Source organism: Caloenas nicobarica, chromosome 5, assembly GCF_036013445.1.
Source record: "Caloenas nicobarica isolate bCalNic1 chromosome 5, bCalNic1.hap1, whole genome shotgun sequence".
NCBI classification, from domain to species: Eukaryota; Metazoa; Chordata; class Aves; order Columbiformes; family Columbidae; genus Caloenas; species Caloenas nicobarica.
In genome coordinates, this window is record NC_088249.1 from 17,645,531 (window position 1) to 17,671,283 (window position 25,753).

The following is a 25,753-nucleotide window of genomic DNA, read 5'->3' on the forward strand; positions in this document are numbered from 1 at the left end:
CTTAATTTGTGTGTGTGGTTTTTTGTTGGTTTTGGTTTGGGTTGGGTTTTTGAGGGGTTTGGGGTATTTTTTTTATATTTTCAGTGCTTAGTTTTATAGCCCTGAAACTATTATTTTGCTGTAAAAATTTCCAGGCGCTAAAGTGTTTAATGCAGAAAATAATAACCCGAACTAGCGAATTACTTACCTTCCTCTACGAATTAATTTGATGGAAAATAAATCAGCAAGGCAATTTTCACACTTTAGCTGTGTTTTTTCTAGCTGTGCTGTAGAGCAAGGTATCTTCTTTGGTAGCGAAAAGATGTTTTACTTATTCACTTGATTTACTGATTGAATCTAATTCAGGTACATAGGCTGGACAGCATCATGCATGTCAGGGCATCTGGTGTATGTGTATATAAATTTTTACTTTATAAATACCTAAAGAAACAAATAAGTTACTAGAAAGTATCCATGAAATTTTATGTCAAAATCCTTGAGAAACTAGTTTGGATGACGTTGTACACAGATTCCTAGGGAGCTAAACACCCTGGGTTAAAACATTTTACTTAACAAAAGAGATTCAGTGAAAACCTATCTGAAATTGTGGTTATGTTTGGTCTACTACCAGAATGTCTGAAGGAAATTATTCTTTTTAATGTATTTGTAAAGCTCAGAACAAGCAGAGCACATTTGGCAAGTTCTGAACCGCAGCAGGCTAACAACTTTTCCAGGTTGTCTATTTTCAGGTATACGTAGAGTTAGCACAGGGGGGCTTTGGGGAAGCTTAGGAAAAGCGGAAAAACTGAGTGACAGCACCGCTGCTAGAAAAACTTAATGCCCAGGGAGCTCAAAATAAAATATTTATAGATTTATGAGCAACAAATACTCTGTGAGACAAGACTACAAAGCAGTCCCATGCTCAGGTATTCTTTCTGCTTTCACCCTATCCATTTCTTTCACCATATCCTTTTTCAGAATACTTGCTACACTGTCAGCATTGTTATTGCCAACTCCACTGCAAACTAGTAAACTGGAGAATGCTATTTAATGCCTTTTTATGGATTTCTCAGTTGATCCAGTTGGTTCCTATTCAAATATTGTGTTCATTTTAAATGATACAACTGGTAGAGCAAGCAGGACTTTTGTTCAAGAATCTGTTTTTCAAATACATCATGTTTAGAGATCTAGAAATAATTTAAAAAAGTCAGAAAACATTTTGATTGACTTTTAGGTGATTAGCCCAGTTTTCATATTGTACTTCAACGACTAATAATCTTAGATGTTTTTGCCAGGAAAAGGCTGCATTATAAATAATTCTTTCAGTATTTCTGCAGATGCTGACTTCTGAGGCAACCAAAACGAGAGTGGCTCTTTGGAGGAGATCTGTACAAGATTTCCCAGTCAACGAAGCTTCTATGAAAGATCAGAAGAAGTCCCCATGTACAAGGCTGCAGTACTCATTGCCAGCCAGAGCCAGCTTTCCCTTTGCTGGAAAGGGCAACTTGCAACCTCTTTACCAGGTTCTCTGGTGACAATGCTGGGAGACCTGCTTCTCAACTTTGTTTCTGTAACATTGCTATACAGTGCTGGTGTCTCTCAGCATCTCAGACTCCACGGGGATCTGGGAGAAATTTAACTCCCTGCTGCAATACACTCCACTTTTTTGTGTCAAATGTTGTTTGGGGTTTTTTGGTGGGTTTGGGGGCTTTTTTGTTTGTTGTTGGGTTTTTTCGTTGTTTTGTGGTGGGGTTTTTTTGTTTGTTTGTTTTTCTTCTGGAGTTTAGTAGTTTGATAGCTAAAAGGGCTGTGCTGCACTCTGAAGTGTGCTTTTGCCTCCGCAGAAACAAAAACCACACAGGGAAGCAAGGAGAGGGTCTTTGTCAGTGCTACAGGGAGGACAGCACAACAGGCTGGGCTGCTCTGCTCGTGGTTACCGTCACCAGTAGGATGGAGAGCAACACAAGCACTCATTTATTGCTAGATATCAGCTGTGCTTGGTCATCCATGGAAATATAAGAGATTCTCTTGGTGTCTACCTAGTCAGCAGCTCTGCTGCTTAGTGGGTGTTAGGCCACTTCAGTTCAAAACCAGATTTATTAATATCAAGCTTAAAACAAACTATCAACTATGACTAATGTTGTCTGAAAGCTTCCCTAAGACACTGACTGATAGGGGTGCTTAGAAAATATAAAATGCTTCAAGTACTTGGGCCTTCATAAAAATTTTATACAGCAAACAACACCGGGAATCCTTGGAACTCCAGATCCATACAAAATTCATCATCTTAATTAATTACTTCAAGATCTTGTATTCAGATTTTTTTTTAAATCCTTTAATATTTTGGAATTGCAATGCTGTTACGTAGAAATCCCCACACAACTGTATAAGTGTTTGTCTTACTGATTTTAAAGGTCCACCTGCTCTATTTGCAAGTATACCATTTGCTTTCCTAAATGTCAGTCAGGAGAAACATGGCATCAGCCTTCATCGCCTTATCTTCACTTAATGGCTAGATGTCTGTCGTCCTGTCACAGTCCTTTCTGTCTGACTTCACTCTGTCATAAAATTTGAAAAACAAACCAACCCTAATTGGATTGCAGTAAGTGGTCCAGTTAGTTTCATGGTAGGGGAAAAGCAAGCTGTATTAACTCTTGTTATTTTAAACCCCAAGACTGTGCTTTTAGTTTAGGATGGTGTCACCGGGGAACAAGGATCTGCATTCACATCACACGCGTGCCGCAATATGGGGACCACGTTACAGCCTCATCCCCCTCCCCACTCGCCCGGGCAGGGCGCAGGGGCTGCAGCTCTGTACACTGCCCACGGATCACACCCACACCTGCACTGAATGCATTGACAAGGTGCAGAGAAATGTATCAGGTTTTGACAGCATCTGTATTTCTGAAGCTGCACAAATGTGACAAATGATTGGGGGAATAAGCATCTTCTATTGCATCAGTAAACCCCCGTCTTCGCCCCACCCCATTCCAGCAAAGCAAATGCCCCACACCTGGAAACGTTTCAGTGCCTGAATTATTAATAAAATAAGCATGATAATGAATAATCTATGTTAAGCATTTTCTTACCCTTTATTTTTTCATTATGATCAGAAGAATATGATTAACAGCAGTTTAAATTTTAGCAGTACAATTTCAGTATTAAATATAAAACTACACTGCAAGTTGATGTATTTTAAAAATGGTTATGTATACTCTAGCCTTAAATTTATGTATCAAATACAAGTAACTCAATTGTTTCTTGCCTTGACAATTAACATATGTAACAAATTTCAACAAGCCAGACATCCATCTTTTCCATTAAAAAAAAAAATAAGCAAGCACACCAACTCTTATTCATAGCAAGGGGGTGTAAAGGTTCAACACTTTCCTGAGTGTTGTGGGAAGAATAACAGGTTTGAGAAAGTCAGTTAAATAAGTGTAATGATAAATCTAAAGCTAAGCTGGAGGACCTTTTGATTAACTTCATATTTCATATATTACTTGCATCAGTTGAAAGCAACATGAGTTACAGAACTTCCATGAAAACAAGCCACTTACAAGCAGGTGGTTAAGCTTGATCAGTTTATTAAAAGGATTATATGACACGGTTGCCTGCAATAGCAGGGGACTGGATCTGATGACCCAGGAAGTTCTTTCCAGTCCCGTTTCTAAGCCATGCACCAAGTGTATCCAGCCCACACTTTCACATTTGGAAAAAGCCAAAGCCACACATACACACACACTCACAGAAAAAAATAATATTAAAAAAAAAAAGTCCTTGATGACACCATTTCATTTCTCTAGATATTTACTATGCAGAAGGGAACAGAGCTAAAGTCCTGTACAGAAGATACATTTACTCGAGGTTGATGTGGTACTGAAGTCAGTTAATAATTAGATACCTCCAGGCAGATTCAGTTACAGGGCATACCAACACGGCACACTGCCAGACAATTTCTAATCAAGCCAAGAACCTCTTGCAGGAGCGAGGTCTCATTGCTAGCAAGCACAGAGCACACTAAATATGCTAAAAGCAGCTGTTCTTAAATGAACTACCCTACCAACCGTGAGTGAATGACAGATAGATGGTAAGAAGCATTTACCTACTAGACAAGATCTCTCTGCACACTCAGGCAGAAGTAATTAGTTCAGAGCAGCAACCATTGCTCCTACCTTGCCTGTCTCTTGAGCACGTTCTCTTTAAAAGCCGGTCTACAGAAATCAGTACAGCCTTTCTCAAGTACAACCAAAGCAGCAGTTTGCAGCTGCCATGCAAGACTTTCAAGTGGTAGTCACACATTCCCATCATCATGGCCAGTTTGCTAAGACAGCGTACACAGCTGTAGCAAAAAGCCTTTGCAACAACTAGAGATCAAAACAATTGCCAACATTCAGCCCATCTAACTTTTAGGCACTTGGTTAAGGTGTCTGGGTGCCTAGTCACCCAGAACCACACCCCCCACCCAGGGGGAAAAAAAAAAAAAAGAAAAAAAAAAGAAAAAAAAATCACTGAAGGCAGATAGTCTCAACTGCCTTCTGGATGTGCCTCTTGACCCCCACTGAGCAAAGCTGCATCTCAGGAAACCAACTACTTAACACTGGCACCTCAGTTAGACAGGATGAATGGAGACTTGCATCTTTTCCAACAGATAGTACCAATACTCTCCCAAACCAAAGGCAATTAAGCAATTAAGGTTTGCAACTCCAGTTACGTTTGGAAACAAACTTACAATCAAGTAACAAAGCTGTAGTCCCTCCCAAACATAAAAGCCTTCCACATGGAGGCTCTGCTGTTTAAGAAAAAAAAAAAATTAAAATTTCTTCTTTCAAACAAAGAAGAGTGGACACGGCTGCTTTGCCACTCATTCATAGGGAAGCTGAAGGATCAGAGAACACTTACTCAGAGACTTGGAATGACTAAGCACTGCTAGTGCATGCAAAGCAGAAGTAACAAGATGGATTTAGATTAACCCAAGTCCTCTTCTCCACCCCATAAAATTCATGCAAGTGTTTGAGAAGATAGTCAAGACATATCAGCCCCACTTTCCAAAAAGGCTTAGGTTTTTTTGTTTTGTTGGTTTTTTGGTTTTTCTTAAACACACTGTAAAAGAACTGTCCTTTTGTTTTCTTTCTGTGGGTAGAGAAATGCATTTTTGGCATGTTTGAGAATCATAGATATCTATGAAGTCCATGCTGTTGAAGTTCTCTGACTAGTTTCTATAACCTGTCAAAAAAACATAAGCAACCTATACATGTTTCCCCAGTATTGACATGCATGCTCAGAGCTCTCCACTTTAGTGAAATGAGGTGTTACTTCTGTGCTGATAGTTGACGAGTCAGCATTACACGACTTTGAGACCAACTAAATTAACATTGTCGTAATATGAAAGGCAAGCACAAGTTCATTTATTTATAGCAAAGGTCTTGGGTTACAGGAGGTCAGTTCTTGCCATCTTGAAAAGATAGGGGGTAACTTATTGCATACATGTGCATTATAATTTAGCAGCAAGTCATTCATAGAAACACTTCCCTCCTACTGCTTTTTTGGTTTATTATCTCAATTATATATATATATTTTAGCTTTACAAAGCATTTAACACCACCTTTAAGTTAATGGTCTTTTATTGGAAAAAAAGACTAGCATTTACAACTTGGAATGGACATAAATTGTAATATCTTGAACAGCGATGTTGATAGTTGTGCTGAAGTCCACAGGCTACTCCGCCAGCTCCAAGTCATGGTACAGAAGGTTTTAAAAATATGAGAGTCCAAAGATGCTCCCTCGGTGAAGTTTTCTTTTAAAAATTTTGTGAACGGTAACAGCCCGACACCCGTTTCACTATAGTGCAATGCAGACAATGTTAAACCAGTATTTTAACACAGACATGCCATCCATAGTTAAGATCATCGTATTTTTGGAGCACACTGCTACGTACAGGAGAACCATTCAACCTTTAGGGCATTTTCTCTAAGTTTTGCATCCTTCAACCATTTTGCTGCATACCATCCTGAGGTATAAACCAATTTTAAAGTAAACCAGCTATGACAATTTATACTACAAATTGAACTAGAATCCACTGTCAAACAAAAGAGTGGATTCTTTTAGGTTGTTTTTTTCCTTTTAATACAAATGTCTGACTGTGCTCAATTGTCAAGCTGCATGCATGAAAAACTGGCCAGCCCAAACAGTGTAATAGTCATTAGCAAATGGAACTTTTGAGTTCACTAAGTGCTTCCTTTTTTTTTTTTTGTTTTCAAGGTAGTACAATTACTTATATTGTAAAACTGATGTTTAACTTTATCTTTTGGGGACAGGACCACCAACCATTACATGCAGTTTGTGGACAGAAGGTATTTTGACATTCAGTTTTGCTATACAGAAACAGAATGAATAAATGAACATTTTTTTTTTGCAAGAGGTAAGTAAAAGATTCAATTTGATTCTTCTAGAGGAAAAAAGGTGTAAAGGAGGCCTCTTCACTTTGCAGTCATCATCTGTACGAATTCTGAAAAGATAAAAAGTCACTGTGATTTATTGTCTCCAGAGTACTTCAACTGATAAGTCTCTCAAACACATTTGACATTTAAAAAGCCCCTTTCACTGTATTTCAGTTTTTGTCCACAGAAGTGGACTGAATAAACCGGTGTCTCAAGTACTAGAAATTAATGCCCTATGCAACTGGCTTTCACTCAAGCTGGGTAGTGGTTTTGAGTCAAGACAAGCATCTTTTTACCTTCATAGTTGACTTGCCCGTCCCCATCAATGTCTGCTTCTCTGATCATTTCATCTACTTCTTCATCTGTTAGCTTTTCTCCTAAGTTTGTCATAACATGACGTAGTTCTGCTGCACTGATATAGCCATTGCCATCCTGTGAGGAAAGAGTTGCACACGATCACAATCAACAATCCTGACACTGGTTAACTCTGAAACTACATCCTAGGTTTCCAGTAACTCCTTCTGAACTAGCCTTACGGCACTTGGGACAGACATACAGACCTGGTACACTGTGCCACCCTACAGTACATACTAGTTCCATTGCCTTAGGAAGCATGTACAATTATTGCATTGGAAGAATAACTGCATGCTTAATTTGTAGCTGTGATAAGGTATTTTAATGCTTTTGAAGAACTTTCAAAAATAAACCCATAAACAAAACGTGGGGTTTTTTGTTTGCCCCCCCTCCCCTTTTTATTTTTTTTTTTTTTCAGTCTCTGCTGCCTAAGCAAGGCAAAAACCACCAAAACACCAGTTTCCCTACCAGCAAGAATAAAGTCAGCTTTCTCTTCCATGTAACACTACCTCTATAACCAGACTGCAGGTGGCTAGGTTAGGCTTCTTGTCTAAGACAACATGGAACAAACCTTCAAAGAAAGCATTTAAATTCCACTCATAAGGAGTTGTGGAAAGCTTTGTGCCAAAAAAACCACAAACACACACAGGGTGGGGGCGGAGAATGACATTTTAAGTCAGTGTTCTCATTAGTAGTATCCAAACCTAGAGCTCATCCCTGGCCATTTCAGAAATTGTCCTCTTCCATCCACGGGAAGAATACATTAGCTTAGAGCAGGAGTTCATACAGCCATCACCAGTAGATAAGCTACCTCAGTGTCTTTAAACGGAAATCTAGTCTGCAGAAATAAGCCAACAGGGTACATGAACTACTAATCAAACAATTGACCATTTCCTCTAGCATATTTTCCAGCAAAGTACTAGAGACTGCCACTTTTTTTTCCACAAAGGGCAGAAGCAGTAAGGCCTTCCTCCACACATGCATGTGCATCAGCTTAGCAGCTGCACCAGCTGTTGCTCAACACAATTCTCTTGTACTACCTGTCATATCCAGGCAATTCAAAGAGGGGAACCCCTGTTCTAGATCCTTAAAGACAGACAGTTGAGCCCTGTTTTCTTGAAAACAGCCTCAAAGTCCACATCTTGAAAACTGAACGTGCAGTACTTCATGTCCCTTTAAATACTGATGACATCTTAGTTTCAAAGAAGTATAAAACCTTGTGCATCCATGCAAACATTTCCCCAAATCCAGAAGATACAGAAACACCCCACCCCTTCACTACACCCCCCCAAAGAAAAAAAACACACCCCACAAGCATCAAGTTCTGCTCATCTCTGCTCCTAAGGAAAGGTCAGAAAGTTTTCCTCATGGATGAGACTGAAGCTTAGATCTGCTGTGTAAAGCAGGTAGAACCAGCCTGCAACAGTCCTGGTTCTGTTTCCAGAACAGTCCCTGCTCTGTTTCCAATTCCTCTGCTTCTACTAGGTGACTTTTTTCCTTCTAGACAAGAAGAGAGAAAACACTGAGGAAAAAATGGACATCATTACTGCTTCTAAAGAATAATTGTACTTTTATTAATACCTTGTCAAAGACTCGGAATGCCTCACGGATTTCTTCCTCGCTGTCTGTGTCCTTCATTTTTCTGGCCATCATGGTTAAAAATTCAGGGAAGTCGATAGTGCCATTGCCTTAATGAAAAGAAACTTCCAAAAATTACACTTCCATGCTTTTCTTTACATGCACAAAAGTCTGGCACTTGATTTAGCCACAGACAAGATTGACAAATCCTCCGTAAACCATTCTTATAGAAGAACTGGATCTTCTCCCTCAACTGCTGCGGCTGCCTTTTTGCTATTAAGAGTGTGCAGTGGCCACTGTCTCTGCACTGTTTCAACACAACAAAAATCAACTGTTCTGTTCTCTCCAGGTCAAGCCATACCATTCACAATCCAAGTTGCAAGTAAAGTGTCAGCCTGATGCTTGAAGGTTAACCAATACTAAGGCCTCACATCACTCACCAAAATAATCATTTAGTTTCTTTAGATCTCCCAACTGCTGTGGGAGATTTCAGAAGGGAATGTATTATAAAGCTGACACTACAAGTCCAGGATATCTAGAATCTGAAAAAATTGCACTTCATTGAGCTGCTCATAAATACCTGTTCTTTGTTAAAAAAAAATCAACTTATTTATCAACACATTATATACCACAGAAGTAACGCACCATTTTAAGGGGCAACAAGAATCTGCCAATTCCAGCAACATGAGAAAAGCTGCCATTATTTGGTATTTCTGATAGGCTTAGCAGTAGGTGTTCTTACAGGTATTTCACTGCAAAACTGAAAATCCCTGGTAACACTGAGGCCTCACCCCTATGATTTTTAAATTCTTCATTCAAAGTAAGGATTCAAACTTCAGGCTGCTCAAAGCTACAAGAAAAGTGGCATGATAAAGAAACATTCTTTGGAACAGTAGAAACTAGATTTGTATAGTCAGGATTCTGCCCTATATGCTGAAAGAAAAAAAACACAACTGCATTAAATAGTTCACTGTGCAACTAAGAACTATCCATTGCTTGAGGGAAACATACAAACTGATCAGGTAAGTATAGCAAAGCTAAATAAGTGCAGTTTAAGAAAGCTGTGTAATGCCAAAGCTGCAAAGGTTATCTATCATCATGGCGAGCTTAGCTACCAGCTAAATCAGAGTACAGGGTCTTGTACTCAGCTTTGAAAAAAATCCTTGATGAACACATAGAATAATAGCAAAGCATTCTGCCATAAATCATATGTCAACAGATGGGCAGGAATACTTATCTGAAGTCCTCAGTCTCCTTTCATTTTTAATCTACCAGTGCAGCGTTGTGGACCGCGGCCTAGAGAAGCCACTAAACAAAAACTCTACATAGCACCACAAACCCTAAAGTTCTTGAGTAACTGCACCCAAGAGGTAACAATTAGGGTCAACTTACACTTTTAAGAAAGTAGTTGTCATTAATGTAGTCTGATAAACAGATAATCTATACTCTTGCCAATATACTTTAACCCTCCTTTTACAGAGATATTAGAGAAAAAAAAAATCACTATCACAACCAACATACAAGATCAAAACCTTGACATCACTAAGCAGGGGAAAGCATTTTTCCTTTTATAACTGCTAGCCTGTCTGGAGTCTCAGAAACAAAACGTGCAGTTACCCTCTCTGGCATCCATTTAAAGCAATTCTGATAGACTTGATACAGGAAGATTTTTCTGCTTTTGCCTCCAATCCCTCCCACCTATTTATTAGCGATCTAATACACTACACTGGTCTATACAGTCCCTCCCCGTTGTGTTTTTAATTCTTGGAAGTTTAGCACTCCTACCACATTTTTGGCTTTAGATGAAACCAGACATTAGTATAGCTATTAAGACCAACATGGGCTGACGAAACATGCCTAGAAAAGCTAGGTGGAAACACAGGTTAACAGCAGGTCAGGGCAAGTCAGATAGCAATGGGAAGCCTAGGACCCATAAAATATTTAAGACAAACAGCATAACTTTGTCTCTGCCCATCCCCTTTTTTAGATTCTCACTAATACTGCTGACATTTGACTGTTGTGCAGAGAGCAATCAAAAAAAGGCACATCTGAGTTTAGATTCTATCAAGTATTTTGAAACTGCTTCAAGATAAATGCCATAGAATCTTCTCTATGCAGTTCAAATGCAGGTGTGGAGGTCATACATACTTAAGATGATCACAGCACTAGTAACTACTTTTCCAACACTTACCATCAGCATCTACCTCGTTGATCATATCCTGCAATTCTGCTTCTGTTGGATTTTGACCCAATGACCTCATGACAGTTCCCAGTTCTTTTGTTGTGATAGTACCATCACCATCTTTGTCAAATAGGGAAAAGGCTTCCTTGAATTCTAGAGGCAGAAACAGTCCCAGTGTTTAGTAACATCACCAGCATGAGAAAACTGCATACTAAAAATGCACCCCACTGACAATGCATGGTACAATTTTAAGAAACATTTTATCTGTCTATATATTCAGAGAATTAACACACTCAATATTAATAAAAAAACTTACAGTACCAACATAATTTGCATAGTATATTCAAACTTAATTCATGTGGCTATTATCTGCCATTACAACTCTGTAATGCAGTTCAACATCATCTCGCTTGAGGCACAGTTGCGCCATTACGAGCAGCTACTTGGGAACCCACTGGGTTTCCTTCACCAACAGATTTACAGGAATAAGTGTTGTCATTTACCACTTATTTTTAAGGCAGCAGACAATAAGAATAGGTGTCAGCCACAAGCAACTGGTCTCCAGAAGGTCAAATAATGCTCCTTCTCCTAACCAGTTTGAATTACAGACACTGTTCAAAGTTATTTTAAAAACATTGGCCTATATTAATGTGTAGTAAATCCATTTTAGGTTTGTTGCCATTTCATTTATTTTTATTTTCTCTTTATTAAAAATAAAAGAGTACCTAGGTCTGCTTTGACTCCAAGAAGTTCACTTGAGTCTAGCAATTATTTCTGTTTGCAAGAAATCTAGAAGGACTTGGCTCAAGTCTGAAAGTCTAAAAAAAAATCATTATCTGTAGTCCAAGGAACAAGCAGTCCAAATTAAGAGGCAATGAACCAGTAATCCTCTGGAATATTTTTTTAAAGTTAACGCTTTTAAAAAAAGCATTAGTACAGATTTGAAATTGTCACTTTTTTTCCTCATTATGTTTGATAACATTTTCTTACAGTCACAAGGAGTGAAGAAAAACATAATTTCTCATCAAGTCACTTACCAGCAATCTGTTCTTCAGTCAGCTGATCAGCCTACATGAAGAATAGAACATTTTAGAATACTGTTTACCTCTAGTTATGTTAAGCCATGAGACACTTCCTTTAGACTGCAGTAGTGATTTATCATCACTTTTACAAAGCCACTTTCAGTCCCTGGAATTCTGCCTCTGCAAGAAGATTCCACTCACCTATACCATGCAGCTGTTTCCAAAAGCATATAAGCCAACTTGTTTTGAAACTGCACATGAACAACCAGACCCGCCATCCTTTGACTTGGAGAATCCAGTTTGGTCAAGTGAAGGACACAGGGCAACTCCTTGCGACTGGTCAGAGAGGCATGAAATCCGTAATGACATGTGTTTGGGGTGTCACATCACATCAAATGTCATTTCCAGCAGTACAGCGACCCTAACACTGCGTGGGGGTATTTGCACATTAGCGGGCTAACAGCCAGTGTGCCACCTAGTGATCTAACGCTACTGAAGTCAACATCATCCCCCTCCATTACAGCAAGTATTAGCTGACTGTAAGCCTAACAGAAGGGACTGTGCTGTGATATTAGAAGGAATCCCTACTCTCTATTGTTGAGATTTTTGCCATCTCTGACAAAAAAGGCAATTTTTCAAGCACCACATTATTCTTCGATTCAGCCAAGCAGTTTAAGGTGCCTCACACCGATATATGGGTTGTTTTACACATCATTTTAAGTGTCAAGATTTAAAATGCCTGCTTATGACCTTCTGTATATCAAGAAGCCACTGCTGCATCCAAAGGTACACAGCTCAGCCGGCAATCAAATTGGGCTTTCCCAGAGCTTAACTGTGCTAACCACATCCTTCCAGAAGCCTCTCCCTTCTGCATGAAGAGACTATCACAAAAAGCTCTGCTGTTTGGACTCGGGGAGCTAACCAGTTTGTTATGGAAAAATACGCATTTTCCTAGTAATCTAAAAAGAAAAAAAATCTGGATTTACACACCTAGTCACAGATACTACAGAGTACAAGGTACTAACCCCTTTTAAAGTAATTTTATTGAACAACTTTTACTGAACAGAGAATTTTGTAGGTCAGGGAAAGCACACATCTTGTAACCCTTTGTCCTAAAATATCATTATTCAAGTATAACAGCCACTTAACTGCAGTAACGAGCAAAAAAAAATACAATGGAGAATTAACACTCTATACAATCTGTTAAGCTCTTGCACAGGGGAACAGGGTAGGGCTGAAAGTCTGTTGTATATGTTAAGTGACATACACAGATTTCAACAGTAAATAGATGTTAGGATTGGGGGTTTTTTTAATATTGTAATGTCTGTATGCAACGATTAAACAACTTCCCATATGCATCGTGGGTTTGGGGAGGAGGAAAGTGTAGAAATGCTAACAGCTAAAAACAGAGTTCAAATTTACTAAGTCTTATTTAATGACAGCAGAAAACTTCGGTTCAAATTCAGTTCGACTTTTGCACTCAGAAGTGTGATTTTCCAGAAAATGCAAGGGTTTTACCAAAACATTATCTAAGGAATTTACATAACAGACTCAATGCCCTGCAGAACAGGAAACAGAGCCACACCTCGGCAAAAAACCTCCAACCCACAGCACCGGCTCACTGCCCCATTCAACAGAGCTGTTCCTAAAAACTCGGATTTCGAATTAAAAAAAAAAACAAAACAAAACAAACCAAGCCACAACCTCGCACACAGCGCCATGCCAGAAGCACACAGCCCGACCCTAAACCACCAGGGGGTTCACGTTCCCGAGCAACAGGCACAGCTACTGCCTGCTCGCCCCAGCCACAGGACAAAGGGTACCCAGGGCTGGAGCCATCACCCCACCCAGCCAAGTCATCAAATCCTGTCCTGGTGATGTCAGCCTTCCCCGACGGGAAGGGGAGATGGAGAGACAGAGCCGAGGAACACCCAGATTGCCAAAACGCGATTAGAGGTCAGACTGCGACTGTTTCGTCGCTCTCGTAGGAAGCAAAAAGCCGCCGGGAAAATCCCAGCCCTTCCTCTTGGCCTCTTTTGCGAGGAGTCCGGGCTGGCACTGCGGCACCCGGGGGATGAGGCTGGCTGCTCCCGGAGCCCACCAGCGATGCGTTCTGGATGGGGAGGCGGAGGCTGGCACCGCCCGGGCGGGGCACGGCAGGGCTCGCAGCCCGCCGGCCGCAACAGGCGCCCTTCGCGGCCGGCAGCCACCCGCTGCTGCACTGCGGCCCCGTCTCCCCTCCCTCTCCAGCCGCACCACGTCCTCATCCTGCGGCCGGGAGGGCGCCCGGGCTCCGCCGCCAGCCTTCCCCATCCCCTTCCCTCCCCTCGGCGGCGCGGGAGAGCGGCTCTTCTCCCGCAGCCCCCGGGGAGGGGGAAGGCTGCGCTCGCCGCCTCCCCGAGCCCCCCATGCGGGCGCTGGGCCGTTGCCAACCGAGCAACACGCGCTGCGCCCCGGTTCCCCCCGAGCCGGGGGGTGCGCGGGGGCCGAGGAGGAAGAGGAGGAGACATGATGTAATGCAGACAGCGATGGGCTTCACCGCGGCTGCTGCGTTTTTTGGGGGGATGGGGGGGGGGGGGGCGAGGCCGCAGTAGCTGCAGCGCTCGTGCGGTGCCCTCCCCCGGGCCGCCCCTCCCGCTCCCTGCGCAGTGCAGCTGGTGCCGGAGCCGAGCGGGATCCTCGCCCACAGACCCGCGCCCCGCCCGGCGCAGCCCCCGCCCCGCAACGCGCCCTGCCCGGCGGAGGGGCCGCGGCCCCGGGGAGAGGCGCCCGGCCCTTTCCGGAGGGGAGCGAGCGCCGCGTGCGGGGGAAGGCGAGGAGGGGCCGCGGCGGCAGGGCGCGGGGCCGGGGCGCCCACACGGCAGGCCCCGGAGAAAGGGGAAGGAAGCGGCGGAAGGGGAAGGGCCGCAGCTCTGCGGCGATCCCGCGCAGCGCGGCAGGGGGGGCGTCTGCAGCCACCGGCCCGCTCACCCCGCGGGGACCCGGGCGGGAGGGACTGCGGCCTCCCGCCGCCCCCTCCCCGCGGGCCTCTCCCCCATCCCCCACTCCTCCCCGGGGAGATCCCAGCAACGCCGATCCGACCGTCCCCGGCTCCGCAGCGAGGCTCCGCGGAGCCCCCTGCGCGCCAGCCCCTGCGGCAGCCCGGGCGCGCCGCGGTCGGTGGAGCTACCTACCATGGCGCGGTGGCGGCGGGCCCGGCGGCGGCACGAACTGCGCGACCACGAGCGGCGGCGGCTGCTGCCTCCTTCCCGGCGCGGCTCGGAGAAGTGCTGGGGCTGTGAGCCTGCGCCGCCGCACTATATATGTAGCGCTGTATCCCTCCGCCAGAGAGGGGCCTTCTTCTCTCCTCCCCGGCGCGGTATGTGTGAGGGTGACTGCGGCGAGCGGCCCTGCCCCCTCCGCGGCCCGGCCCCTCCCCCGGCGGGCCCACTCCCCCCGCCCCCCCTCCCGGGCCGGTTGCCCCCAGAGGCGCGGCCGGCTGCCCGCTGCGGGTGCGGGGCTGCGGTGCGCTCCAGCCCAGCGGTGCTCAGCTCCCCTTCCCCCCCAACGTTCCTATCCCCCTGTCTCCTCTCCCCCGAGGTAAGCGGCGCCGGGGCGGGCGGGTGAGCAGCCCCCCGGCCGGAGGGAGAGGCCCCGCTCCCAGGGAGACACGGCTGCAGGTCCGCGGGCTTGCGGCTGCCCCCGGCTCCCAAGCGGCGGGGCCAGGGCAGCCTGGCCGCGGCAGTGGCCATTTTCCGGCGGAGCCCGCGGAGGGACAGCTGCCCGCCGCGGGTCTGCGCCACCGCGGGGACCGCGCCGGCCCCGCGTCCAGGCCTCTCCCCATCGCGCCGTCGCTCTCCGGTCCGGGCCCCCGGGGGTGAGGGGAATCTCGGCCGAGTTGGTGCTTTTGCTGTCTTTTTTTTTCCCTAGACCGCATCCCCGCTGGCGGTGCAGGGGCCTGCGCTCCCCCGGGGAGCCCGCAGCGGCACTGGGGAGAGAAGGATGCCACGGGAAGCGGGGGGGGTTGCGTTAATAAAGCACATTCTTCGGGAAAATCTGAACGACAAGGCGGGCACGACGACACAGACTGTAAAGCTGGTGTGTTGAAGCGAGCATAGCTGCCTTTTTTTTAATCGTAGGGGTCTTGTCAGGCACCAAAATCTAGATGATGGTAAAATTCAATCCAGAATCAGATGGTCTGCGACTGACGTGTCACTTCAGCCCCTTCTCAGCAGAACAGCTGTAGCCTACAAGTGAGAGGCAGCAAAAGCATGTCCTGATGTCAAATGTTTGCTGGGTTTAAGGATTTTGCCTATCCACTGATAATAACCCAGGTAAATATTGTAGCATGCACACTGTACCTCCTTTACTAGGTATGGAGGCACAAACGCGGACCCACACGGGAATCAAGGATTTTGGTTCCGTTTGTGACAGGCACACTTAGATGTTGAGCTTCCTTATAGTTCAAGATACTATTAGTTAAGGTTTTAGTTTGGGCCTCTCTCTGGATTGTGAGGATAGTAGTATTTCCAATGTGGTCATAATTCTGATGATCTGCTTGCAGTATAGCACTAAATATTTTTAAATACATTTTTCTGTTTTTCTGTGTTTGAAAAACTGTGCCTACTTTCAGTGTTTGAAATAAAGACAAAATCGGTTGGGTTCTCTTTGTTTAACAATTTCAGTGGCTCTGCCAGTGGAGTTAAAATTTATTTGCTTGCCTTTCTGCAACATAGTGATAGGTTGGCAAACAACAGTTACCTGTTTACAATCTAGAAGGATTTCTCATAGCAAACAAAATAGCATATTTAATGTGTCATAGTTTGGTCCTCAAACCATCCTAACATTTGTGTAGGCACTAGCATATGAAGTGGTGTCAGAAAGCTGATTTGCAGCTGGCTAGTCTGCAAATGACAGGTTTATAGACAGCTTCCATTTTAGGTTCAGAATGCCCAGCCTCCTATTTTTAATATACTTCTTTTTTTTTAAACTACGAAGCAGCGACGTTGGTATTTTTTTTCGCTATGGAAGAACACACAAATCTCCATTTTGTTTTCAAACCAGACCAACAATTTTAAGCTCTTATTTTCCCAGCTTAATTTTTTTCTGGAAAACATGGCACAATGACTGATTGATGTGGGCTACAGGAGCTTTTGCTTGGATAAGTGAATCTTGGAACTCCACGAGGCTCCCAGGGATGTGTGCAGAACAATGTTCATGTACAAGTCATTCACCTCATTGTGCTGGTCTCACACAGGTGAAAATCTCATTATTGAAACACTGAATTCTGCATAAATATTTGGCTAAGAAATTTGCACAGTTATTTCGCAAAGATAAATAGCCAATAAAACCTCATGGTCTTTGGTCAAAATGTTTCTAACATGGAAGGCCGAAGGTATTATCAGGAGAATAATCTTACCAACATTAAAATGTGATGGTTTAGAATGTGGGTGCCTTATTTCAGTCTCTTTAAAGTTTATTTTAAGTGCATGTAATATGTTCTTCCATTGATCCAAACTTTAACTTGTTAAAAAATGAAGGGATTGGATTTATCTATTGAGGAGACACTATGAGACAAGTGATTAAAATTTATTTAGATTATTTTACAAATTTATCAGCATTACAGCATTTGGACATACGTGAATAAACTTGTGAAGTAAAAGCCACTCTGTCACATTCAATGAATGATGCCAAAGATTAACAGGGCCTTTGAGTACAAGAATTGCTGTGCATTTATTCCCATTTTTCTTTAACTTTTTGTGCCTCCTTTTGCTAGCTCTTGATGGTTCACGTCAATAATTCATTTATATTAAAAATGGAATTTTAAAATAAAGTTACTTTTAAAGTAGTTTGGCAAATAGTTATCTTGCTTTATTTAAGAAAAGCTTCAGGATGATTAATTAAGGCGCCACCATAACATTCTGCGGCAGTTTCTGTTAAATTGCATCACTTTGTATTTGAAAATATTTCACAGCTAATGCTCCAAAATAACATTCTGACTAAGGGGAATTTTTTTCCTAATTTGACATATGGCAGTGATAAATGTAAACAAAACAGAATACTAATGTTTTGCTGCTTATTTAATGTAGAAAAAAACTCATCTGAACTGACATCTGCCTGCTCCTTGTAAATTTGCTTCCACTCAATTGTACAGCTAGATTTTATCAGTATTCTTTGTTCTCTTAAAATTTACATTCAGTTGTGGGCAGGCAAGAAATGCCGCTGTCATTCCAATGACATACAATGTCAAATGATTTGCCAGGATCTTCTACAGTCTCATTCAAAATCTCCTGGATCTCAGTGGGAGCAGGACTGGGCCATGGAATTACTCAGTATTTGTACCTAAAACCATAGAGCTTGGCCATCCCATTGCTACAGAGCGTTTTTATGAACAGAGGGCTATGCGATAGCTATTAAGATGAATTTCTGACTGGATAGATTTACTGTTCTAGATTATTTTACTCTCTAAGCATGCTTTTGTTGACTCTTGTTTAAGCTGGAATATTAGCAAACAATTATTTTATAAATTTATTAGTTGCAGTGAAAGACTTGCAACCATTCTACCTAGTATTAAATTTCTAAATTTTACCTTAATATGACAGTAAGGTTACAGTGTTGGTCTCTGTTTCTGCAGAGACTTAACATGTCCATTCTTTGGGAGCAGCCTAAGATATATGGAGGAATTCTGTTAAGAACCTGGCAAAATACTAAACCTTATTACTTACATGCAAGGTGTGCTTTTCAACCTTGGCTTTGTTAATATAAGCACTGAAGAACATAGCTTCACACATATCCATTGTTTTCTCATATTATATACACATAGGTTAAAAAACCAAAACACTTCACAGACGTGCCCTGGGAGAATGGATGTGAGAACAGATGGACAGAAGTTTGTCATATCATTAAATGCACAGCTGGGAGGCTGATATTATGGCAATAAGTACAGATAACCATTATATAATAACTTAGAAACATAAGAAGCCAAAATCAAGTATATACGTGCGTGCCACATCTGTGCAACTGGAACAAATACATAATAAGTTTTCATGGCTATAATATTGCCAGTTATATGTGTGAGCTACCCAAACTGGGTTTGAATTCGTTGTATTGCTTTTCAAGTCAATTGGAATTCTGTTGGTACATCAGAAAATAGTTTTTTGCCCTCTCTATAAAATTCTGTTCATATAGGCAATGATTTTAGGGGAGACCATTTTCCACAAAATTAATGTTTCTAAATGCCATTGGCAGCTATGAAAATCTAAGCCAGTATCCTTACAAAATGCTCCATGAGCTTCACTAAGATTGCAAATAAGTGGGTGGAACTCCATTGAGATAAAAATCTAGAGCAGAATTGAATTTTACCACATTCATACAAGATGTGAAAATAAAAATTGCTTTAATCTTAACATTTGAATTTCCAGACCTGGTAGCTCTTTTAAAGGGGAACATATGTGTTCCTGTAGATTACTGCTTCTTTTTTGAGAAAGAAAGAAAAAAAACCCAAGCTCCCTAATCTTTTATATTCTTATTATTTCTTTATATTTCCTCATTTGCACTGGTGTGTATCAAAATCACATACAATTGTGGATTTTCACTGAGCATTAAGTGTTAGAAGGCAATCTGTATAATTAAATAATAGTAGTTGCTACGTACGTTGAGTGTTCGTTGTCTTGTAAAGTTTTAGATGGTGGCATAAAACTAATTTAGCTGTTGGTCAGAACTTAATTATTTACACATTGCAATTAAATTAATGAATCCTTTTTTTCTACATAGCTACGTAAATTGGCATCCTTGAGGCCCAATAATTTGAAAAGTTTCGTCTTTTAAACTTAGCGCAGTTTGAGTTGGGAACCTTAAAGATCCTATCTTAAAAAGACTTGCACAGATGGCAATTACAGACCTGCTCCCGTACATAAACTCGGTCATACATCTTGCAGATTAAACATTATAAAATAATTGTTTTAAACCAAAGTGCTTTTCCCTGCCTTTTTTTTACATTTGAATGTAAAATAAATGAAAAAAATGAACAAGATGTTTTCACACACTCTTAAAAAACAAACCTTGCTTCATAGTCCTGTGAAGAGTTCTCTAGAAATATTGGAGTATGTGAAAACATAATTTTCCTTCTCAGTTTTTGTAATTGTCAGTTTCATAGGAAAGTAAACATTAGATGATTCATGATATAAACAGAAGTTACTCCTTCCATTTTTCTATTGTTTATGTTTCCTTATCGTTAGTGTTTTTAAGGACAAAAGCCAAATTATATCGACTATTTTTCAATAATCAAATGCAGAAGAGGATAGAATATTTATGTATGTGTGTACTAAGTATTTCAGGTTTTTATATAACATTGCTAAGCATACCTAGGTCATGCTTCTTCACTGTCAGATACATGTGTATGAACTATATTCCCTGATGGTGATTCCAGTTAGTACATCTGTCAAAGTAAAGTAATTTATTTTTACGACAAATGCGTTTTTAAATATTCTATATAGAAAGATATGTATGGGAACAGTCATTCTAATGACAGGAAAACTGCTATTTCTAATTTCAGTAGATGGATTCCTCAAAATTTTAAATGAAAAAATGTAACAAACAGGAAAACAATTCTTAGTAAGATTCACCTTGTTAGGAATGGCTTGAGTTTGCATTTCGTTTATTAACAATAAGCTGGAAAACTGAATGGGCCACAAACTGGTTTACTTTATAGGTTCAAATTTTTGTCTTGGAACTAATAGATAAAAGCCGAACAGCTGTTGCTGTTAGCTACAGATTTTAAACCAATATATAGCTTATAATGGTATAATAAACAATGGTAAACAAATATGCTTCAGAATTTAAGTCCTGAAGAAAGGTTGGAAATCAGTTCATTCAGCTCCAGTACCATTGTTTCTCATTTCAGTTTGTCGTATTTAACATAGAAAAAACATCTTCAAATATACTCAGGATTGTTTTTTTACATAATGGAAATTATTAAATGAGCCATTTACATTGTTTTTTACACCTCTCTTTCATCCAGGAGTAATTCTTTTTCATCTGAACGTTCCTGAGGGGCAAACTGGGACATGAATTTTGCAATAAAAGTCCCAGCTAAATTTAATGAATGTATATATATTAGAACACATATGACACAGTATGCTGGTTTTAGCTGGGATAGAGTTAATTTTCTTCATAGTAGCTCGGATGGGGCTATGTTTTAGATTTGTGCTGAAAACAGTATTGATAATAGAGGGACATGTTAGTTATTGCTGAGTGGTGCTCACACAGTCAAGGGCTTTTCTGGCTCTCACAGCTGCTTGCCAGCGAGCAGCTGGGGGTGCACATGGAGCTGGGAGGGGACACGACCAGGACAGCTGACCCCAACTGACCAAAGGGATATTCCACACTATATGATGTCATGCTCAGCATATAAAGCTGGGGGAAGAAGGATGGGGGGGGACATTTGGAGTGATGGCATTTGTCTTCCCAGGTGACTGTTGAGCGTGATGGAGCCCTGCTGTCCTGGAGATGGCTGAACATCTGCCTGCCCGTGGGAGAGGCAAATGAATTCCTTGTTTTGCTTTGCTTGTGTGCGTGGCTTTTGCCTTAGTTATTAAACTGTCTTTCTCTCAACCCATGAGTTTTCTCACTTTTGGTTTTCTGAGTCTCTCCCCCATCCCACCGGCAGCAGGGGGGTGCGGACTGAGCGAGCAGCTGTGTGTGGCTTAGTTGCCAGCTGAGGTCAAACCACGACACATAGGCAGACATGTATATAAAATCCACAGATACATCCTCTAATGGCGAAGTATCCCTTACTTAACTCCAAATTGTTAATTTTGTAGTTGGTCTATGTTACAAAAAAATTATTTAGGTCAGGTAAGGCTGTCATAGGTCTTCCTGCTACACCTAGAAGTAAAAAATTCGATGACTCCACATATGCAGTTTAAGGGTAATCATAATTTAAAATCTGAATTGTAGTTTCCGGTACAGATTTTCAGCAACTGTAAACATGCCCTGAAGCCAATAAATCCATGTTAATTTCCCTTCATTTCACACACCTGAAATGAGGAGTTTCTATCAGTTTGTCAGATTCCTTGGGCTAAGAAGCTAGAAGATCAAAACCATCTGAGTTAATGGATGTGAAATACTGCCGTCCAAGAGATACCCAGTATTCTATTCCACCATACTATGGAGCTGGCCTGAGGTGAGAAGTGTTATACATACATCCCAAATTACAGGTGCTGGAAGCCAGAATCATTGCCAGACAATGCTCTTCTTCATTTGTCTAAAGTACATGAAGAAAGCTATGGGACCATTACATTTCTTTGGAGCACTATTTTGTTTGTGCCTCCATCAATAATAAACCCACCTAATAATGAAATAACCAACTGCCTGATTGCCATTTTGGGGGGAGGGAGGGGAAACTCATATTTCAACAACCTTGAAGAGAAGATACATTTCTAGTATTTCTGAGAAACTGTAAAAATAAATTCCAATATCCACAGCCTATTGCCGGAGAGCCAACAGACTGCCTCTCCCTTGGGAACCTGGCATGGCAGTACCTAGGAAATCCTCTACTGAGGGTTTGTCTTTTTAAAAGTCTTTTAGTGAAAAGAATTTTTAAAAGAACAGGAACATCTGATGCCTCCAGAATATAGGTTCTGGTATCTCCCTTTGGGTTTCTCTTTGATCCAGTTCTTTGTCTAGAACTTTAGGTTCTCACCTTTGGGGGCACTAGCACATGTGAAGTCCAGTCTCGTAAAATGTCTGACCCTCAGAATATGCATGTGCCTCCAACCTAAAGCATCTCACATCATTGTTGAAATTCCAGAAATGATACTAAGAAAATCCATCTTTCTTCGTAAACCTACAAAACAGAGCTGTCCCATGGGGCCTGCTATTCTTCCCAACATTTTTGTGAGAGCACAGTTCATATCAGCTACCTAATTAAATCTCTGTTCTCCCTGCCTTATTCTGAGGCTGTCAGCTTCTGTGAAATAAGAATATTCCTAAAACCTGGTCTGTCCCAGGCATCTAGCACTTTGTGCACACCTTTCCTGGCAAGCAGCACTGACCTTCCCTGTAGTATGGCTATTTGTTATTATTTTTGTGGTAGCAGAAGTATGCTAGATGCTAATGAAGTACTTATATTTAGTAAATGCACTGTTATGTGCTGGCTGTGAAGCTGTCAGCAGCGTTGTTAAAGAGCACAAGTGTAACACAAAGGTGCATTGCACCGCGAATGGTATTCTTATGCTATATAGAAGGGAATTATTTAATGAGTTTATTTTGGTTAGCCTTCAGTTTAGTTTTGGGTCTGCCAATACTGACATCATTTTTCCAAGCAGGGAGCACCATCTAAGACTTCTCTGCATCACTATCCTTGGGGTGGGCCTGTGTGTGGGTTGATGCAGTGCTCAGCACTCCAGATCATTTCACTTTGGCATCCATTCTGCTTCTGCTGTTTCTATCTCCATATTCTATTTTAGGTGCTTACAGAGCACCAATCTCCTTAACTAAAATATAACTGAAACAAGATATTCAGCATCAAATAAGCAAAAAGCAAAATACTCAAAATAGACTATTTTGTTATTATTATTATTGAGTTAAATCACTTAAACATAGATATCTTCCTACTTCTCCTCCCACTTCTTTCTCTAGTTTGTCTCATCTTGTTCCCTCCTCAGGGACATACTGCTGGCCCACAAGCTTCTGCAAAAAAAAAATGAACTCTGTTCCGTGATGGGTCCATGGGTGCCAAGTAGTCATCTAGCTTAATTCTTGCAAAAAATGTTATCGTTAGAATTCTGGCTGTCCTGAGATCCTCACATCAATCCCTCAGCCTCCAGTGGGGCCAGGGAGTGTCCTTTAGAGAGCCAACCTCCTGAGACACCCTTGCCTGGCCCTTTTGCAGGTGTTTCCACCTGGATGTTCAATAAGGCAAGGGATCTCACAGCGCTGTCCCAGGCCAGAAACAGCAGTGTCGTGTTGGCATGACGACACAGCTACATCTGAACCTGCATTTCAAAGAAAGCATATTTATCACTTGGTCCGTGGGCATGGGGAAGGGAGTGGATTTTTAACCAGGCACCCCAAAGGAAGGATACAGAGGTATTGCCGGGGACTTCAGTTTGCTACAGGAGTTCTAAGTAATTTGGTAAGACACCAGGTTTCCTTGTCACCTGCCCCTTGCTGGGGGACTCGCGTTTCTCCCTGGAGCTGTGTGGTCAGCAGCACCCACCCTGCTCATCACCCTCAGAGGCTCTATGGCTGACACCCACCATCGACTGCGAGCCATTGCAGGGCTCTCATCTGCGTCTCTAGCAAATGCCATTTGCCGGCTTGGCAGAGACGGCTCTGCAGCTCCTCTGGAGCACTTCAGCATTTGTCTGAATTGAGATTTGGCCCGGAGCGCTCTGGTGCCTCTCCAGGCTCCGGCCTCCACGCTGGGGCTGCTGATGGCGATTAACATTATAACCACCAGCAGGGGCCCGGGCAGCACAGCGCAAACCCCTTTGCTTTCCCTAAGCCGCCTGCAGCCTCCCGAGTAGAACTGCAAAGAAAACGCCTCCATTCCATTCCCCCCCGCCCCGCTTTCCCGCAGTCGGCGGGGCGGGAAGGGCTCTGGGAAGGGAAGGGCTCTGGGAAGGGCTCTGGGAAGGGAAGGGCTCTGGGAAGGGCTCGGCCTGAGCGGCGGCCGTTGTCTGCCTGGGGAAAGGCGGCAGCTCCTCGCGCCTTGCAGGGTCCCACAGCGCCAGCCGGGGAGAGGCGGCGGCTGACGGGCAGCCGAGCCCGCCTGCCTGCCAGCCCCGGCGGGCAGCCGGTAACAGCCAACCGCTGTCCTGCGGCAGGGCCTATATCCTCTCGCGGAAGGTTACCCTGTGCTAACTCAGCGGCACCCGACGGAAGCGGTGCTGAGAGATCTGAGGCAGCACTTTGTCAGAGCGCGCCTGATTGGCTAAAGGGACTCCGCAATGGTTAGCTGGTAAGAGTCGAGCCCTCTGATTGGTTGCGTTGTACCTGCAATGCGTCAAGTGAAGATGCTGGGCCGCGTGTGCCGGGGGTCGGTGTGGGCCCGGTGGCGGGCCTGGTGGCGGCGGCGGCGGCGGCTGCTCGGGGCCCGGCCTTGGCCGCGTCCGCACGGGTTTGCGAGCTCCGCAGGGCCGGCGGCCCTTCCTGGCAGCCTCAGCAGCCCTAGCGCTAGATTTCCCGCCCCTTCATGCAGCTGCAGCTTGCGGCAATTGCAATTGGTTGGCTCATGAGCCAGAACTGGCAGGAAGAAGCTTTTCCTCTGTTATCGCTTTAGAGCTGGGTCTCTGTATCAAAAAGCAGCAGAAAAACAAAGCCTCTTTTCTCATTCTCTCTCCATTACGCAGGGTGCTAGAGGTGCAAAATGCGGCAGTACAAATTTGCTTATTCTGCCCTTCCACCGTCGGTGTGAGGAGCGTTTGTTGGACTGCTGCTCCCAGTGCCAGGTTGAGTGAAGTTTGGAGGAGGATATGCGTGATAAAGCCATGAGCGATCTCCTAAACACCCCGCTAAACTGCTGCAAAATCTTTCAACACAAAGAGATGCTTCTGCAAAACGAGGCCTGCAGTCCAGTGCAGCGCTGGGGCGCGCGAGGCCGGCCTGCCGCCCCCCGCACGGCTGGACGCGGCCGGGTGTCCTGGGCCTGGCCAAGCCCGCTGCCGCCCCGCTGCGCAAGGACCCGCACACACGCTGTAACCGCTCCTGCGGGGTTTCTGTATGGCTCTGATTGAAATAAGCATAGAGAAACCAGAAGCAAACAAATAACAAAGCCTTCTCTGCACCAGAAAGAGGCTTACAGGAGCGCTTTTTGAAAGGATGGAAGTCTCAAACAAGCAAGAACTTGCTGGCACATCTGCGAAGCTTGATACAATAACCGTCTAACTGTAGAAGTGGGTTACAGACACTCATCGTATTATTGAAATTCTTCAGTATTTCTGTTATTGGAGTGTTTTCGTTGCTCTTTTTCAAAATCCCATTTTTGAAGAGTGAGTCAGCAAGAAGTCTGTGAATGTGTCAGGGAGCAGTACTTTAAGGTTTCACTGCTAAGCAGTTATTAAAGAGCATGTTTACATATGAAAAAGTTGCAAATTTGCATATGAACATAACCAGCCCAATTTCTTTACTCTAGTGGAAGTTTTCTTCCTAACTACAGTTTTCAGGATAACATTCCTGATGTGCTCTTGGAAGGTAATCTGTTTCCTTTATTCTGT

The 25,753-nt window shown here is 43.2% G+C and overlaps 1 protein-coding gene and 1 long non-coding RNA gene across 2 annotated transcripts; one reads left to right on the forward strand and one right to left on the reverse strand.

The window, feature by feature from the left end:
• Window positions 1-5,365: 5,365 nt before the first annotated feature.
• Window positions 5,366-14,884, reverse strand: CALM1 (calmodulin 1). Its single transcript, XM_065637004.1, has 6 exons — window positions 14,729-14,884; window positions 11,571-11,601; window positions 10,543-10,686; window positions 8,355-8,461; window positions 6,716-6,851; window positions 5,366-6,487 (listed from the first exon to the last, which is right to left on the reverse strand). Exons 1-6 carry the CDS (start codon window positions 14,729-14,731, stop codon window positions 6,459-6,461), a joined length of 450 nt encoding a protein of 149 aa, XP_065493076.1. The 5' UTR covers window positions 14,732-14,884; the 3' UTR covers window positions 5,366-6,458.
• A 124-nt stretch (window positions 14,885-15,008) lies between these two features.
• Window positions 15,009-21,139, forward strand: LOC135989910 (uncharacterized). Its single transcript, XR_010606340.1, has 3 exons — window positions 15,009-15,134; window positions 15,674-15,868; window positions 21,004-21,139. It is a non-coding gene; the product is annotated as an uncharacterized LOC135989910 (long non-coding RNA).
• Window positions 21,140-25,753: the final 4,614 nt, after the last annotated feature.